The sequence below is a fragment of the Heteronotia binoei genome, chromosome 8 (genome assembly GCF_032191835.1).
Source record: "Heteronotia binoei isolate CCM8104 ecotype False Entrance Well chromosome 8, APGP_CSIRO_Hbin_v1, whole genome shotgun sequence".
Lineage (NCBI taxonomy): Eukaryota > Metazoa > Chordata > Lepidosauria > Squamata > Gekkonidae > Heteronotia > Heteronotia binoei.
This window is the reverse complement of record NC_083230.1, coordinates 78,214,542-78,234,393: the sequence shown is the minus strand read 5'-3', so window position 1 is coordinate 78,234,393 and position 19,852 is coordinate 78,214,542. Positions and strand designations below refer to the sequence as shown.

The window sequence follows — 19,852 nt, the reverse complement described above, 5'->3', positions numbered from 1 at the left end:
CTCAACCTCATCTGGAGCTTCTTTTCTGTCCCCGAAGCCTGGAGTATTGCAGGCGCCATTTTGGCGGATTGGCTGCGAATACCAAAGAGGAGAACAGCGGTTGAGACTAAACAATGAAAGAATATGGCCCTTTTCACACTTACCAGTGGAAACCGGAAGGGAGTCGGTATTGTGCCGCTTGCAGTAATCCGAGACAGGGATGGGAGTTTTCAGACACATGTTTTTTTTTTCCGGTAGGGTTCCGTGATTGAAGCGAGCCATTTCACACTGTTCCGCTCTTATCTCGCTTCCACCAGCGCCAGCCGTTTTTGCCTGCCGGCTCGCGATCTCCAGCTTTTTTTTTTTTTGAAACGTCGGGCTAAGATCGCTATAGCGCTATAGCAATGTATCACAACAGCAACACCATAGAGATGGCTAGGCTCTATTGAGATAAGTTACCAGGTTTCAGCGGTGGCGATATCTGGCATCTTAATGGAGCCCAGGCATCCCTATGGTGATGCTGTTGTGATACGTCGCTATAGCGCTATAGCAATCTTAGCCCGACGTTCCAAAAAAAAAAAGCCGGAGATCGCTCGTGCCGACGGGCAAAAAAGGGCGCGAAAACTGCTCCCGGGTTAGATACTGGACATTTCACACAGCACCCCATAGCGATTTCAACCCGGAAGGAGGGGTTGAAAAGTGGAAGAAGCTGCTCTTTGTTTGTAACGACTCAGGCACGCCTCACTACCGGGACAGCCGCGGGAGTGTGTGAAAAGGTGAGAGTATTCCGGTAGCAGCCAGTTACTGAATCGGGTCTGTCTGAAATGCCAGCAGAAACCCGTTACTGTTCAGTAACTGACCAGCTTCCATACCGGAATACATAGAATGTGTGAAAAAGCCCTATGTCTTTCCCCAAGAAAATGAAAATCAAGTAGTACAAGTAAGGCTAACTTTAGTAGAATGGCTTCAGCAGTTATTATCTAATGGTTGAAGCGATACAAGAACGGTGCTCTTAAGAGGAGACAGAGTAAGGGAAGACGGGGGAATAAGACGTCACCAGGTGGAATTGACTAAGGTTTGGAGTTGTGATACAGCTCACAGACAGAATATAAAGAAGTAACTTCAATTGGAGAAGTTAAGAGCAAACTTTTGCATATTTCTGGATTTCCAAGTAAAGAAGGTTAGTGGTTTGACATCTGGTGGAATATTGTAAAATTTCCTCAATTCAGCTAGCCATTTTAAATGGGACTGGGAAGGAGTGGCTTTGATGGATTGTAATTATTAAGAAGAACTGTTTGTTTTCGAATATATTATTGTGAGAAAGGTCGGAAAGCAGAAATGGCTACAGAGGAGGAAGACAGAAGAAAGAAGACTTAGGAAAAGTATATTGGACTTGAGATGTGAAGGGTGTGTGTGCTGGAGTGGGTAGAGATGTGCTGAGGTGTGCGTAGGTGGAAGTGAGGAAAAAAAGAGAGAGAAAGTGAAAGAACAGTAGAAGAGTGAGAGTCAGAGTGAAATGATGTGAAATTGGAATGAGTGATTTGAAGAGTAGTGCAGGTGAATGCAGGAGGAAGTGATTAAAGTGATTTAAAAAGTATAAATGCTCGGGGGTGCTTAGGTGTGTGTAGTTGGAAGGGAGAAAGAGAAGAAGTAAGAGAGCAAGAGGATGAGTGGGATTGAGGCAGTAAGAAGTATGATTGAGTGCAAGTGTAGTGAATGTGTTGGTGAAGTGGCAGAGTGAGTGTGAGTGGCTGAGGTTTCTTTGTTGGCTGGTATACTGGGTGTGATAGAAGTGGTAAATATTGTGGAAGTGTATGGGAGCTTGGGGGTGTATTTAAGAGTGAAGACTGAGAGAAATTGGATCAATGGAATTTTGATAAGACTGAAATAAAAATCAACTTGGAAAATTAGAAGGAACTGAACTGAAGTGGATTATCGGATTACTGAAATAATATCATATGCGGAATTATTTCTGAAAATAGGAAGAGACTGAACTGAGATGGAACTAAGTTTTAAGAGACTGGAAGGGAGACCTTTTCTTCTTGTGTTTTGTGTTTTGTTTTGAGTTTATGTGATGAATGGTCTGTTTGATTAATTCATTCATCATTAAATGGTAACTTAGATTTGATTGGCAATATATGAGATGGATTTTTGTGAAGCAATGGGAATTGAAAATTAATGTGATTGGTTCAAAGTAATCAATTGGTTCAGTGAATAATTAATTAATTGCTCAGCAATTGGTAATATATAATTGATTGGGTATTTATGAGAACTGGTTTATGTGAAACAATTAGAAGCTGAAAATTAATTTGGTTGGTTCAAAGAAAGGGAAGGGAGGTAGAAATAGTGCTTATTGAAGTTACAAATTAAAGGAAGGAAGGGACAGAGAGAGAAGTACTAGGAATATTATAAGCATTTGTATTTGGTAACTCTTCCTTTCTCATATAATAAAAGGTTATAAATGTACAGATAATTAAATAAGTAAGTAAAGGTATAGGATATAAATTCAAGTCTGTGTAAAATGGGTAAGTCAGGGAAATCAATACCCTCACCAGGGATCCCTAAATCTGTGGGTGCGGCTGTTTCACAGGATATTATTAAAGATCTGCAAACCAACGTGCAAACGTATTTCATGACAGCATTGAATCAAGTGCAGGCAAATCTAACAGAACAGATAGGAGGGTTAAATGTAAAACTGGACAGTTTGCTGAAACAAATCACGGATACAAAAATAGAAATATTGGGTCTATCTCAAACTGTTAAGTCTTACAATGCTAAAATGAAGGTAATGAGTCAAAAGATGGAAGCTATAGAAATAGCTCAAAAATTAGTAGAAGAGAGATTAGTTAAATTAGAGATAGAGCAGGCGGCATATATATTGAGATTCCAAAACATCCTGGAGCAGAAACAGGAGAACTTATCTTATTTACTAAGTGAGACTTTGGCACCTGTAACAGATATGGAACCCACAGACATAGAGAAAGAGTTAGACTATGTACAAAGAGTAAATATGGCATATACAAGAAAGCATTCTCTCCCCAGAGAGTTCATGTAAAATTTTCTAGAAGACAGGTTAAGGAGGCAGTCTGGAGAGCGGTGAAGGAGTGGCCATTGAAAATTAGAGAGCAGAATATTAAAGTACTAAGAGAAACTCCCTAGCAAGTAAAGAAAAAAAGACTGGATTATAAACCTCTGGCAAGTTTTCTACAAGAAAAATAGATACCTTACAGATGGGTTATGCCAGAAGGCACACAGTTTACTTTTCTGGAAAAAAGATATAAAATTCACTCTATATATAAATTGGAAGAATTTATGGAAGACATATGGCAGAAAGAGAGAAGGATAGAAAAGGTGAAGAATCTAAATCTGGGGAAGAAAGTAGGGATTCAGAACAAGACTCCAATGAAGAGGTGACAATAGGCAGGACAATGGAGTCAAGATTGCAGAAGAAACAAAAATGTATATATAGAGAAGATAATAAAGACCAACAAATATAATGGGAAGGAATCAGACTCTCTCAATAAACATTACTCTCAATACTCTCAATAAACATTAATGGACTCAATTCGCTCCCCAAAAGTATATTTTTGCAACTTAATAAATTTAAGCTGGACATCACCTGTTTGCAAGAAACACATATAAGGCAAAAGGACAAACACTTTCTGGAAAATAAAAAATTAGGTCAAGTTTATATGGCACTGGACCCCAAGAAGAAGAAAAGGGTGGTGATGTCATATATAAGTGGAAAATTTAAATCGCAATGTGTATACGTAGCAGAGGATGCTCAATCATTATTTGTAGAGGTGCAGAGAGGACATCAAAAATTTTTGGTAGTGAACATATATGCACCAAATGACAATCAAGAATGTTTTTTTTTAAACGTTATTGGATAATCTGTAAAAGTATGAGTATGATAATATATGTATGGTGGGAAACTTTAACGCTGTTTTTGACAACAAGGAGGATAGGAAATCAACCAAGCAAGTGAAGAAAGGCCAAGTTCTACCAAAAAGCTTCTTGATGCTGGTGCAAGAATTTATGATGGTGAATGCATGGAGAACGCATAACCCCTCCGCCAGGGATTACACATTCTATTTGGATAGACATGACTCTTGGTCACATATTGACATGTGTTGGCTCAATACAAGGTTGATAGAAGATCTTAATGAGGTTAAAATCTTACCCAGAACATATGCAGATCACAGTCCTCTTCTAATACTGCTAAAGGAAGAAAATAAAAAAAATTTAGATGGAGACTGAACACGGAGCTAATACAAAAGGAACAGTTTTCTTTGGATGTGGAAAAAGAACTTAAATGGCTATCTTATAAAATAAGAAAAGAGCGGGGAAAGAATTTGATATATTCACTATGAGACAAGAAGGGTGAAGAAAGATTTCAAAAGAAAGAAATTAAAGAAATAGTAAGGGAAACATTAAAGAAATAGTAAATAGTAAGGGATTTTTATATTGTATCAAAAAACAGAGATTCAGAAAAAAGATCAGATTGATTATTTACAGTCACAACGATTACCAAAATTAAGTGATGAGCAAAGGAAGATATTGAATGATACAATAACAATACAAGAAATGAAGGAAGCTATGACAAATATGAAAAAAAGGGAAGGCTTCAGGCTCAGATGGAATACCTTTGGAATATTATATTACATTTGAGGACTGTGTACTACTTCCATTCAAAAGATTGCTTCAATATATTTGGAACTTTGCTAAGATACCAGAAACCTAGAAAGAGGCTAATATCACTTTAATACCTAAAGGGGAGACGGATTTAAAGGAAATAAAAAATTATAGGCCAATCTCATTGCTAAACATGGACTATAAATTCTTTGCGGCAATTTTATCAAGAAGAATGAAAAGAATTTAAGCTCATATTATTCATAGTGACCAATCAGGTTTTCTACCTTGGAGACAAATTAGAAATAATACCAGAACAATCTTAAATGTTCTGGAATATTATGAAGTACATAGTGAAAAGAAATTGGCCCTAATTTTTCTCGATGCCGAGAAGGTGTTCGATAATCTAGACTGGCAGTTCTTATTTGAATTATTGAAAGAGATGGAATTTGGGGAGAAATTTGGAGATATTGTGCAAGTGATCTATTCTAATCAAAAAGCTAGGATAATTGTCAATGGAGAAACAACAGACTGTATTGATTTATGGAAAGGGGGAAGACAGGGTTGTCCGCTGTCACCACTTTTATTTATATTGCATTTGGAAGTTTTAAACAGTGTAATTTGGGAGAACAAGGATATCCAAGGTCTTAGAGTGAAAGGGGAGGGATTAAAAGTAGAAGCGTTTGCTAACGACCAAATTTTTATATTGGAGGAACCGATAGAGTCTATCGTAGCTTTGAAAGAAGAGCTAATAGGTTTAGGAAGGTTGCGGGCATGAAAGTAAATTTTGGGAAACAAAAATGATAGTTAAAAATATTCCTACCCAAATGCTAACAGAATTAGAGGGGAAATCTAACTTCCAAATTGTGAAAAGTACGGTATTTGGGGGTACAGCTAACAAATAAGTGCAGTACTGTTTTTGAGGACAACTATATTAAGCTCTTGAAAGAAACTGAACAGGATTTGATGAGATGGGGAAAATTACAACTCTCCTTTGTGAGTAGGATTGCAGCTTTAAAAATGGCCATACTTCCCAAAATAATGTTCTTGTTCCAAGAAATCCCAATACAACTAACAAAATCCTTTTTTCAGTCACTTAATAAAGTTACAAGCAAGTTTATTTGGCAGGGTAAGAAGGCCTGGATTAAATATAAACTTTTGCAAGATGCTAGAGAGAGAGGAGGACTAGCGTTACCAAATTGGGAGCTTTATTACAGAGTTTACACCTTGGTATGGATTAAGGATTGGATTAAACTGGAAAATAAGAGATTATTAGCTGTCGAGGGCCATCATCTAAAAATTCGATGGCATGCAATTGTTTGGTATGAAATCAGAGGGCATAAATATTTTCAAACCCATTTAATAAGAAAATCTTTATTAATGGTGTGGGGAAAAGTGCGGAGGACGATATATAACAAAATACTAAACTGGGTAGCCCCATTAGAAGTGTGCACACAACCCAATTTGTCGAGAAAAGAGACTTTTATAAGATATAAAGAAGTGTTGGATAAAGAAGGAGCATTGAAATAATGTAGTGAATTAAGAGCTCAAAGCATTATTTTGGACTGGTGGTCGATGACACAACTGAAGTCAAGATACAACAAAGATAAGGAAATTGGTTTTTATGTTCAAGATCGTTTATTTGATAAATTGCTATTAGAGAATGATGAAAAATTGATAAGTAAGGTTTATAAATATCTCCTCCAAATAGAAATGCATGATGAAGAAGTCAAGGATTTGATGGTTAAATGGGTAAGAAATATAGGATATAATATTAATTTAGAGCAATGGACACAGATTTGGAAAACGAACATAAAAATCACAAGGTCAGCGGCATTTATAGAAAATGTGTATAAAATGATATATCATTGGCATATGATGCCAAACAAAATTGCCAAAATGTATCCAGGTATATCTAACAGATGTTGGAAGTGTAAAAATAATACTGGCACTTACTTTCATGTTTGGTGGTCCTGCAAAAAGATAAAAGGGTTTTGGATAGCAGTGCATGAACTACTTCAAAAAATATTCAAAGTAGTTATTTTGTTTAAGCTTTTCTTATTAAATTTATTGCCCTGTAAAATGGATGAGTGTTTGAAATATATGATTTTACACATAGTTACTGCGGCAAGAATTTTATTGACACAGTATTGGAAAAAAAGGGAATTACTGTCAATGGATGAATTTATTGTGAAAATAATGGAGACTGTAGAGATGGATACTCTAATATGTTAAGACCAGCAGGGGAGAAAAAAGAGAGGTTGAAATGAAATTTATTTTATGAATGGATTTGTACAAGTAAATAATGGTTTAGTTAAGAGAATTTAGCCAGTTAAGAATGTATTTTGTTATTGTTTAAACTGAAAATGGGGGATTACATGAGTGATAAGTAATATAGGAGTCATAAATTGTATGAAACAGAAGTAGCATTAGTTAATAGTCTTACCATATTCTCCATCCTATTTAATGTATGTTTATGTGTGTTGTGTGGATGTTTATATTAGATTGTATTCTTGGCATATTGAATAAACTTAAAGCTGCCACCTGAGCCAGACACTGGTGCAAGTGCCGCTCAGACCCCTGAGCACAGCCCACAACCCTGGCACCAGGAGGCTGCCGCACAAGCGTGGCTCAGCCCCCTGAGTGCAGCCTGCAACCCAGGCACCGAGAGGCCACTAGGCAAGCGCAGCTCAACCTCCTGAGCCAGGACTAAGCCGGAATGCTACCAAAGCCAGCCAGAACAGTGTTACAGTGCATTCCAGCTCAAAAAAAGTCCTGACAAAAGATATGGCATAGTTTAGAAGAAGAAGAATTGGTTTTTATACCTGATTTCCCTCTACCTTAAGGAATCTCAGATTGGCTACCCATAACCTACCCATAACAGGCACCTTGTGAGGTAAGTAGGGCTGAGACAGTTCTGAGAAAACTGGCCCCAAGTCACCCAGCAGGCTCTGCTGCTATTAACCACTACACCGTGTTAGACATGTGTACCTTAAGATCAGAACATACTATTCCTACAAAATATATGCTAGCCTTATATTTTTTTACTTTTGATCTCTAGGATTGTATACTCATCTCTTAAGGGTCATATGGCGGTTTACTGTTTATTCAACCACAAGTGATCTATTTCTTCTGGGACCTTGTTTGGTTTTATCCTCTGGTTCAGTCATCAGTATCATTTTCCTTTTGTCAGCCACCATTTTTCCTTCTGCACCACCAAAAGACTTTTTGAGGTCACAAAAAATTCTTGCCATGTTTATGCAACTTCATGTGCACATAGAAATGTGGTTTACTGTCTTGCTTCTCAGATCTCTGGACTGCTCCTGAACACCTTCGCCATGGTGATGTATCTCAAAAAGGTGATGTGTACAGCTATGGAATTGTAGCACAAGAGATCATACTGCGTAGGGAGACCTTCTACACTAATTATTGCCATGACCATAAAGGTAAACTTGGATCTTATTGTCAGAGAAGCATATGCACATTTAGGCTTTGCCATCCAGTGTGAGTTTTCATTCAAAACTGTCTTACTTTGTTAAAAATGTGTAAAATATAATTGTTCAAGAGGATATTTATACATATAATTTTAAAGTATTTGAAAAATGTTGGTAGTTTTATTGCATTGTTTATTGTATAATACTTTTTATTGCATTAAGAAAAATTAAATCCATGAACACATGAAGCTGCCTTATAATAAATCACATACACACTGGTCTATCAAGGTCAGTATTGTCAGCTTAGACTTGCATCTCTCCAGCACCTCATGTGGAGGTCTTTCGCATCTCCTACACCTGATCCTTTTACCTTAAGATGCCGGGGATTGACCCTGGGTCCTGCATATCAAGCAGATGCTGTACCACTAAACCACAGTCCCTCCCTAATCCATCTTGAGTCTCAGTGAGAAAAGCAGGCTATAAATTCAGTGGCTGGGGGTGCCTTTCACCAGCAGCAGCTTTGAGCCAATGGCAGCCATTCCTGGAGAGCAAAAATCTTGTCACTGTGGTGCATGCCCTGGTAACATCTAGATCACACTATTGAGGTGTGCTGGCCTTGAACACTGCCCAGAAGCTACAGCTGGTATAGAATGCTGTGGCTAGATTGCTGCTTGGAGTGGATCTTGACCTTGATAAAGACCATATCACTCCAGTCTTGTTACAGCTACCCTTGCTTCCCAATTTGTTTCTGGGCCCAGTTAAAGGTGCTGATATTGACTTGGGGCTAGTATACCTGATGACCCACCTTCTCCCATATTAACTGGAGAGGAGACGGCTGAGAGGTGATATGATCACCATCTTCAAGTATTGAAGGGCTGACATGTAGAGGAAGGTGCAGAATTTTTTTCTGTGGCCCCAGAAGGTAGGACCAGAACCAATGGGTTGAAATTAAATCAAAAGAGTTTCTGGCTCAACATTAGGAAGAACTTCCTGATCATTAGAGCGGTTCCTCAGTGGAACAGGCTTCCTCAGGAGGTGGTGGGCTCTCCTTCCTTGGAGGTTTTTAAACAGATGCTGGATGGCCATCTGACAGCAATGAAGATCTTGTGCATTTAGGGGGAAATATTTGTGAGTTTCATGCATTGTGCAGGGGGTTGGACTTGATGACCCTGGAGGTCCCTTCCAACTCTATGATTCTAACTCCCCCAACCACCACCATCTGATTCTAGATGGGTGGCAACCAAGCAAAGAGTCTTCTCAGCTGCAGTGGTGGAACTTTGGAACTCCATCCCAAGGGAGATTTGTTTATCTCCCACTATTGTTGTCTTCCACCAGAATGTAACAACTTTTTTGTTTGGTTTGGTGTTCCCTCGCTGCCTCTTACTAGCCTTCTTTCCTGTTTGTGTATTTTTATGTGTTCATGCTTTATTTCATTTTTGAAATATTTTATACATATTTGTATTTTCAGTGCTTTTTAGTGTTTGAAATGTTTTAGTTTTTGTAACATTCACCACTTTGGGGACCCTGAATTGGGTGGAAAGGCAGCATAGACATGTTTTAAATAAATAAATACTTTAAAACACACACACACACCCTGTATTCCCTCCCTAAATATGAGTATTTGTAAGCTTTCCCCATCAGACATTGAAAGTCTCTTGCGGCGGCATGTTCTGTCAGGAAACCAGCAGAGGGAAACGGTCGAGAAGTTCTGTTCCTCCATTCCATTCTTGAAAAAGAAGCGCCAAGTAGCAGCAGCGGGGGGGATTTCTTTTAAAATGATTCACACAGTATTGCTTGCAGGTTGAACTTTGAGCTACACAATTATGAACAAATTTTAATAAAGTTATTAGGTTTTTTGATTAAACAGTCTAAAGTCAGCAAAATGTTGCAGGGGCAATTATCATGGAATCTTACTTCCCTCCTGTATCTGGATAATTTGCATCATTCATTATGCAGAGAAGCAGATATAAATTGCAAGGTCAGAGAATAACAAGTGAGGACCTGCAATAAAATGCTGCAGATTGTTTTCAGGTTGCCCAAGGTTAGCTGCAAAGGTGAGAACAGTCCCGCCTTTGCAGTCATTCTCAAGCAAACTGGGAGGGAGGGAACCCTCTTTCCAGTATTTTCTTGGGCTCTGAAAGCAGGGCCGTTGGGGCAGTCCCAGTAAGCATGCTCTTTCAGTCAAAGTTTTCCTACCCAGTTCCCAAGTTGCTCTATTGTGTGGATTTTTTGGTCCACGTAGCAGAGCAAAATCTGGGCATGAAATAAACAGTATTATCACATTCCAAATTCAGCAGCAGTCATTCCTTTTCTTGTATTTTTAGATGAGGAAAGAGGAGAAAGTATGTCTTTATGTCAAACTTTTTAAATGAGCTGATTCAAAGTTGGGTCATTACTGCAACTGAACAAATGTGATTTTTTAATCTGGTATTCCACCTCCCAGCAGTCTCCTGCATCCACTGAAATGTCACTGCTGAGGTTTAGGGGACCTAGAATGGGATGTTGTGAGAAATGGAGGCTGCTGTGAGGAGGAGACTTGGCAAGAATCACCCTCTCTTCCTTTTCTGAAATGTTATTTCTGCAAATTTTATTTTCTATATCATGTGACTGTCAGCCATACTTGCCCAATGGGGCTCGTGGTTTATTTATTTATTATTTTATTTTATTCCATTTATATCCCACCCTCCCTGCCAAGGCAGGCTCGGGCCTCCAGGTAGTTGTTCCCCAGGGCTATCTCAGGTGGGAAAAACAGGCTACAATGGAAGGCTTAAACCTTCTCTTCCCTCATGCCATTGTCCCATTTCCTATCGGACCCCTGTGCTCCTGATAACGAATATGAAACCTTTCTGGGAGCTCTGAACATGGATTTGCCAGCACATTAGTTTGGCCCTGGGTCTATCACTGTCAGCATCTACCTAAATCATCAGTATTTTAGATAGAGACTTCAAGTTCATTTTAAAATTACTAAATGTTTATTCATTATGTATATAAGATATTAAGACAGGAATAGATTTGCTAGAGTCATAGCACAGATGTTATATAATACTTAATTAGTTATTCCATTTCCTCCCCACTATTACACCTAATATAGGCTGCTTCCATATAGGGATTTTTCCCCATATGGAATACCTGAAGCTCTCAAATTAAATGACAATGTCCACATGATATTAAATTTAATCACAGTATAACTCTTTGACTTCTCTGAGCTTTCTCTCTTAAACCAGATCACCTCACTACATTTTGCTCTGGTTCAAAGGATGAATTGTGGGGCCAGCAGTGGATGGTGTCTCTGTCTGGATGCTCCACTCACAGTTGATATGGGGAAGAAGCTAAGCTCCACTTTCAAAATGGGGAGGGGGCAGCTCACTGCCATGTCATCCCCCCCAACCTTTTAAATGGCTTCCCAGCCAAGCTGCACTGTAGCTACAGCACAGCACTGGATAGCAAAGACACTTTGGAGTAAAAGAGGTGCAGACACCTGCTGCAGCAGAAGCAAGTAGCTCAGGAGCATGTTGATGCCCTTCCCACTCTTATGCTTCTTGCTGCCATGGCAGGGGCTCATTTTTATGCCCACATCCTTACTCTGTTGCCTGTCACATAAACATGGCATAGCCTAAAGGAGAAACTCAGTAATAAATGATTAGATTTAAAATAGAAAATACTAAAGAAAAGCAAATAAATTGGAAAGAAATAGAACAGGAACAATAGTGCCCTGCGTGTTACTTTTTTTTTGTCAGCTAATGACACCAGTGCAATGATCTGTCTTGTTGGCACAGGTCTGGACAGCTTTGATTGGCCATGACCAGTGTTCCCTCTAAGCTGAGCTAGTGTGAGCTAGCTCACAGATTTTTAGTGTCCAGCTCACACATTTTTTGTTAACTCAGGAAAATTGACCCCAGAGCACAATAATTTATGCAGTAGCTCACAACTTTAATACCAGTAGCGCACAAAGAAGAATTTTTGCTCACAAGACTCTGCAGTATAGAGGGAACATTGGCCATGACTCTATGGTGTGTGTACTATGTGTTTATATATTTGTGTTTAGCCAAACAACAATAGAAAGTGAGCAGGGATTTTTTTTTTTTTTGTGGGGAGCATCCATACAATATTGTGGGTGTTTTAGATCATTAAAAAAATAGTTTATGTTCAATTGTACATTTCTGTTAACGGCCATGCTATACTAAAGATCCTGCACTAGAGAACTACAACTGGTTCTGCCAGCTTCACAATTTGATTAGTGCAATGATGCTTGGAAGGGAGATGTTCAACTCTTTCTCTCCATTTCATTTCCTTGATGACAATTGTTCCCTGACTCCCCCTAATTGCTGTTAGTTCTACAAAGCAAAAAATGCAGGTGAAACCAAATAGTATCTTCATAAAACTTTACATTGTGTTGGATTCAAAGTTGTTGTTCTACTAGCATACACTAGTACAGTAACACTTGGAGGAGTGAGGCAGTAATTTTTGCTGATTCTTCCCTGCGCTGTAGGCTTCTGTTTTGCTCCCTATACTGTTCATTGTAGCAGCAGAAGTGAAACCAACTGTTAGAATGCATGTTGTGCTAAATTCCTACAAAGTAGGGAAAGAGGGATTTAAAATAATGGATAGAAGGTAGAAGGGAAACTGGATTCTTCCTGAATCCATGCTAAAAAAGGTAAGGTAAAGGTAGTCCCCTGTGCAAGCACCAAGTCATTACCGACCGATGGGGTGACATCACATCACGACATTTTCTTGGCAGACATTTTGTTACAGGGTGGTTTACCATTGCCTTCCCCAGTCATCTATACTTTGCCCACCAGCAAACTGGGTACTCATTTTACCAACCTTGGAAGGATGGAAGGCTGAGTCAACCTTGAGCTGGCTATCTGAGCCCAGCTTCCACTCAGATCAAACTCAAGTCATGAACAAAGCTTGGACTGCAGTAGTGCGCTTATCATTCTGCACTACAGAAAGTCCCCCCCCCCCCAAAAAAAAGAAAAGTATTTCAGGGAGCAAAATAAAAAGCCCTGTTCTGTGATCTTCAAATTCATTATTTTTTTACACTATGTTCTGAAAAGAAATGCAGCAGTGACCATTTGGATCATGCCTTAGCTCACTGTGCCAGGCCCAACAAATGTGAATAGTTTCCTCAAGCCATCACTTCATACTAGTAGCTCTGTTTTGCCCTTACAAATTAAAAAATAAAGATGCTTATCAATTAGCAAATATGTTCAAACCTATTGCTTTAGTTTGGCTTTTTATTAAGAAAAATACTGCCTTCCAGTGTTCTGCTTCTCTGGGGAAACTCTGCTTCTCATGCTTTATCGTGTTTCTGTAGTAACCAGTTGAATGTTGACCATCTTCTCTTTTGCTTCAGAAAAACTTTATAGAATAGAGAGCAGCAAAGGACCAAGACCATTCCGGCCAGATCTTTCCTTGGATTCAGCAGGGGAGAAAGAGTATGAAGTAAGGCTATTTTGAAATGAAGTCATTTACAGCATAGAGAAGTAATATTTATGCACAAACCCAAACCAGTAAGTTTGACGGGGAGAAATTTATTTCTTTATGTTATATATGGTCTATTTTTCTCACTAAAACTCAAGGCAGATTGCACAATGTAAATCAACACAATCAATAGGGTGGGACATTTGATAAGCAATGTAATAGGATTAGGATTGCAAAAATAAAGCCAGTAAAAATTTTCTATTAGCTCCAGGGTACATTACTTTAAATACATACAATGTGGTAGTGTCTAATTTCACTCCAGGCTATTTAGAATGAATCTCTAAGTAAATATCCTAAAAGTAGGAAGGAGATATTCATCAGCCTAAAAAAAAAAAGGAGGGGGGAATCTGAATTACTGGCATACACGCTGTGCTCAGTACATCTGATGCCTTCCTCCAGCCAATGAAGTCTTCCTCTAATTTAAGTTGCTCTTCCACTGGTGGTAAACTATATAAAATCTATAAAAAGCTTTTTTAAGATATCACACAAAAGTTGCTGACGTTTTATATATATGGAAAAGCCATACATACATACATAAGATGCACATAAGAAGATGCCGGGAATAGCTTGCTCAGATTCTAATCAGATTTTTTAAAAACTCTGGAAACTGCATTTCTCAGAGCCAGCCTGAATCACTGCTAGTCTTAACCCAAGGCTCTTACTATACATTGTAGCAGCAGAAGCAGAACCAACTGTTAGAATGCATGTTGTGCTAAATTCCTACAAAGTAGGGAAAGGGGGATTTAAAGTAATGGATAGAAAGTAGAAGGGATATTGAATTCTTCCTGAATCCATGCTAAAAAGTAAGGTAAAGGTAGTCCCTGTGCAAGCACCGAGTCGTTACCGACCGATGGGGTGACATCACATCACGACATTTTCTTGGCAGACATTTTGTTACAGGGTGGTTTGCCATTGCCTTCCCCAATCATCTACACTTTGCCCCCCAGCAAACTTGGTACTCATTTTACCGACCTTGGAAGGATGGAAGGCTGAGTCAACCTTGAGCCGGCTATCTGAACCCAGCTTCCACTGGGATCAAACTCAAGTCGTGAGCAAAGCTTGGACTGCAGTACTGCAGCTTACCACTCTGCACCACAGAGCTTCTGAATCCATGCTACCCAACCTGAAATTTCTTCTTCCCATCTTTTCCTCTACTGTGGGATATTTTTAATCTTAGAGCCCTACCTGCAGAAAAAGATTTAGGAAGAATTGCTTTGGGGGAAAAGATGACCAGGCAACAGTTCAACAATTGGATGGTGCCAGGGTGCCAATGTCCAGTTATTTGTGATACCTTAGGCCTACCAACTTCTTGTATACCCCTTGCCCTTCCTTGTTACTTAAATCTTCCAAGGTTGTGGTAGGGGATGGCTGACTGAGAGTTAATGCCTCCTTGAGAGGGAATGGTTGCCCCAGTCTTGAAACAGACCACAGCATGTTCACTTCTAAAAAGGCCCACCCTGGACCCAGGAGATCTCAAGAATTATTGACTGATCTCCAGTGTTACATTATTGAGCAAGGTGGCTGGACAACTCCAAGCTTTCCTGGATAAGGCAAAGTGTTTAGATCCCTTCCAAACCTGGTTATACGTCTGAAACAGCCTTGGTCTCCAGGGTAGATGATTTGCACCAGAAGATGGACAGAGAGAGTGTGACTCTGTTGATTCTCTGGACCTCTCAGCAACTTTTAATACTATTGATCATGATATCCTACTGGACTGCCAGTCTGGGATTGGGTGGTACTGTTCTGTGGTGGTTTCAGTCCTACATGGAGGGTAGGTTTCAGAAGCTGGTGCTGGGGAACTGCTGCTCAGCCTCTTGGCCTTTGGTGTCCTCAGGGCTGTAAGCAGGATTTTTTTGAAAGGGGACGGCAGGATACTGGGGGCAGTAATTAAATTAATTAGCTCGGGGGGGGGGAGAGAGTGTGTGTGTGTGTTGGCAGCAGAGGAGCTCAGAGCTGTGGAGAGCCCTCACCATCCTGCCCTGCCCAGGGGGAGGTCCTCACAGAAGGCATAGACTGGTGGCCAGTGGGCTTGGGGAAGTTGCTGCTGTTGAAGTTTATGGTTTTGGTGACCATGTGCAATCTAACAAAGCCCCGTGGCCTGTGCTACCTGCTCATCTGTTGCCCTCCTTCTCACCCCTGCCTGCTGCTATTGAATGCACTGACCTATGGTTGCATTGTACTTCCCCACTTCCATCTTGCCTGCTCTTCCACCTTGTAGCTTCAATTGAACAATAGAGCCCAGGCAGGCTCATCAATATTCATTCCCCCTCCCCCCTCGGCTGCTTAGGTGGAAGTAATGGAGTTCCTATCACCTGGCTTACAGAGAGGTTAGGAAAGTGTTATGTATCAGACTTTATGCATGGCAGGAAACTCTCGCAGGCAACCAGACAACCGCGGGAACGCTAGCAATGCAATATTTCCATCTGAGATATGGACTCTTTTAAAGTAACAAATGAGTGGTTAGGGTGTGAAACTTGACTGCTATGATTTGGTATGGGAAGTTGGAGGGTGTGTAAGCCAAAATGCCCTCAAAAGAGGTTGGGGAATTGACAGGTGGGCACCTTTGGCTTAAAAAGGATCTAGAATGTATGTATACAGAATTCCACTTCCAGAAATTATTGCTAAATTTACCAAAGACACTAATTAAGTAAAACAATTATGATTTTATTACAGAAAAATATAGAACACACATACAAGATAATAGACTCATATAACATACATACAGACCTAATAAAAATAGGGAGAAATGCATATAGGTAACATAAGGATGGACAAACAGGGTGATAATTACCGATCGTAGTCTTCAAGGAAGGATGATGGGGAAGGATGATGATAGGGAAGGGGACCTTCAACTGGCCAAGAATCAGGGATGTATCTAAATAGCAGAAATATAAGCTTAATGTATTTATTACATTAAGCTTATATCCCGCCCTCTCCGCAAGCGGACTCAGGGCGGCTCACAACATTACATTACTACCATTAAAACCAATAAAACATATAAAACATAATTACATATTTAAATTATTTAAAACCATTTCATGGTGCTGTGTTAATACAGTACAATATCTAAAAGGTGACGATAGATGGTCAAATTGCTAACACCCGATCTATACAAAGAAACTTGGCTCTGGGTGAAGATGTTCTTCCTCTTCTTCATTCCTCTACTGGCACCATCCTTTGTCTTGGGTTCTGCTGGACAAAGGCTTTAGGCAGTCTGACAGAATCCACATGTAAGATAAGCTTGATTGCCTTATGCATAGGTGACATCTGTTGAGTATGTGAGCCTCCCGCTTTGCTGTAATGGAGTCTGGCACGGCAGGAAGATAGTTGCTGGTGATGTTAACCTTCCCATATGGATTCTATGGTCAAGGCTGGAATCTGCTTGCCTGGACAGTTCCTGGCGGCGCAACTTCTTCTGCTGCAACGGCCGAGATGGTGAGCACATGGAGGACTGAAAACCCATCTTTCCTCCTGGTTAGCACTCTTCCAGAGACATGGAGTGCTGCTGCAATGTTGTGGCTGTTAGTACTCACATAAGTCCCTTACAGTCTGGTAGACAAAACCCACGTTTTCCTGGCAGATGTGTGTGAGTTGAGTCTCCAGGCACCTTGGCAATCAAATGGGTGACTACGATGTTCTGAAATTAGGGGTCTTTTTCTCACAGATGATCCTTTTTACCATACATATGAGTGGGGACGCGACCCCTACCATGTTGTTTTAGAATGTAGTTGCCAATAAAGCCAGTTCTGTGTGAACGCCAAATGCATCGAACCCAGTGTTCAGCGCTGGCAACGAAGGTGGGATCCCATTGAGTCAGCCTATTCAGCTGCCCTGCACGCACCATGCACCGAGTTCAAGTGCCTCGCACTCCAGTGGCAATGCATTGTGGCTGGGATCATGGCTGTGGCTCCGAGTCAGCATTTACCCAAGTTCGACCCAATGTTTCCTGAGAAGTGGGAGACCTGTGCAGAGCGCAACATCACAGACAACAGCCAGAAGTGAGATATGCTTCTCAGTTTCTGTAGTAATGCCACATTCGAGATCGCCAAGGATCTTGCTGCACCAGCAAAGCTCACCGCAAAGACTTACCAGGAGGTCATCTCACTTCTGAATGGGCACTTCTCACCCCTGCCGCCTTTCACTGCCTACCACTTCCTGTTCCACAAGAGAGATCAGGAAGCTGGGGAGACGGCTGCCATTTACTTGGCCGCACTCCGCCAAATCACTGTCAACTGAGAGTTCGACAAACTGGAAGAAACACTGAGAGATCGATTTGTCTGGGGCATCCGTGATGAGAAACTACAACAGAAGCTCTTAGCAAAGGAAGGGCTGACCCTCCAGGTGGCTTTCAATGAAGCCGCAGCCTATGAGCGTGCAGCCAGGGCCCACTCCACCCACAAGACAGAGGCTGTTCACCACGAGGACGTGGAGTCAGGAGAGTCCAGAGATGAGGTTTTGTGCACCCACCAAGGTCCTTTCAGGCAAGTGAGCTGGCCAGGGCCAGCCACTGCCAACCACTTGGGACAACAGGCTACCACACCACACCATCAGGCCCTTTGTACAGACTTCAGGCATCCCCATCAGTGCTGTTCCTGTCTGTTCCAGAATGCCATGTGTCGGAACTGCGGGAAGATGGGCCACATTGTCCATGTCTGCCACGTTAAAGGGAACTGGAGACACCTAACTGCCCACCAAGAAGAGGCGGAGCTGCACACCACCTCCCTCAACCGACTTCAGGTACTGAACTTGCCCCAAGACACCCCTGACAAAATCAAGGTCACAGTATTGTTGTAGGGGTCCCCTGTATAATGGAACTAGACTCTGGGTCCTCCATATCTATCATTTCAAAGGAAACCCTCAATAAGCTATGCGCCAAGGAAGGCCCCAAGCTTCAGCCTGCCAGGTTCATCCTGAGGGACTATCAAAAGAACCCAGTGCAAATCAAGGGGTGGGGCCGTGTCTGAGTGCAATTCAAACATTTTGACAGCATGTTGGACTTGGTGGTGGTGAGTGGCGAGTCTACCGGGACTGGTGTGGTTTGAGCCCCTTGGGATAGAAATCATAGGGGTAAATCAGACTCGGCCTCACAGTTTTACACACATCTGCAAAGAGTTCCCCAGGGTTTTTGATGGAGCTCTGGGCTGCTACAAGGGTCCCTTGTTATCTTTGCAACTCAATCCAGCAGTGCAGTCCATAAGGCTGAAGGCTAGGCGCAACCCGTTTTCACTCAGGCCCAAAATAGAGGCCGAGATAGACTGTCTCATAGTCCAGGGGGTACTGGAACCAGTCCCACATGCCCTCTGGGAGACCCCGATAGTGATGCCTGTGAAACCCAATGGGGACGTCATAAGTTCACAATTAATAAAGCACTGTAGGACCATGCATACCCAGTTGTCAGCCACATCCTAGCGTCCCTGGCTAGCTCTAAAATTTTTGGGAAGCCGAACTTAGCCCTGGCATACCAGCAACTCTCTGTAGATGACAGAACAGCAGAGGCACAATCATCACCCACCGGGGGGCCTTTAGAGTGAAGTGGTTGCAATTTGGAGTGAGCATGGCTCCGAGAATTTTCCAGAACCTCATGGACTCTATCCTTAATGAAACCCCTGGAGTACAGCTGTTTTTCGGTGACGTTCTGACCGCAGCCCCCACTGCAGAAGAGTTTGGCTGCCGCCTCCACTCCATGTTACAACAATTCAAGGCAGCCAGCTTAAAGGTGAAGAGAGAAAAGTATTCCCTGGGCGTTCCACAAGTGGAGTTCCTGGGTTTTGCAGTTGATGCTGCTGGTATCCATCCAACTCCAGAGAAGATCTGCACCATTGTACAGGCTCCCACTCCAACTTCAAAGGCAGAACTACAAGCATTTGTGGCCCCTTGAACTTTTATCATTTGTTCCTGCCCCATAAAGCTGCCCTAGCAGAGCCACTCCGCCGTCTACTGGACGGGAAAAGAAACATGCAGCTCTCTCACAATGGTCATCTTCAGAGGACCTGCTTTGGGTACCCCCACCATCTGAGATTTGGCCAGTGGCAACCCAGGAGACAGCCTTCTCAGTCATGGTGCCAAAGCTCTTCTAGTGTCCTGGCCCCACTGGTAGACCTCCTGATGGCACTTAGTTTTTTTGGCCACTGTGTGACACAGAGTGTTGGACTGAATGGGCCATTGGCCTGATCCAACATGGCTTCTCTTATGTTCTTAACTCTCTGCCTAGGGAAATTCATCTGTCCCCTTCTGCTGCTTTCTGTCAGTGAATAAAAACTGTTTTGTTTTGTCTGGGATTCATTCAGTGATCCCTCCTTTTTAACCCATGTTTTACTTGCTGT

General features: G+C 41.3%; 1 protein-coding gene across 2 annotated transcripts in view; it reads left to right on the top strand.

The window, feature by feature from the left end:
* The window catches only part of GUCY2C (guanylate cyclase 2C), a 136,540-nt gene that overhangs the window by 97,384 nt on the left and 19,304 nt on the right, over positions 1–19,852 (top strand). For both annotated transcript variants that reach the window (XM_060245314.1, XM_060245313.1), the window contains 2 exons: positions 7,920–8,057; positions 13,402–13,490. In XM_060245314.1, coding sequence (XP_060101297.1) covers positions 7,920–8,057; positions 13,402–13,490 — 227 coding nt within the window. The remainder of the gene's footprint in view (positions 1–7,919; positions 8,058–13,401; positions 13,491–19,852) is intronic.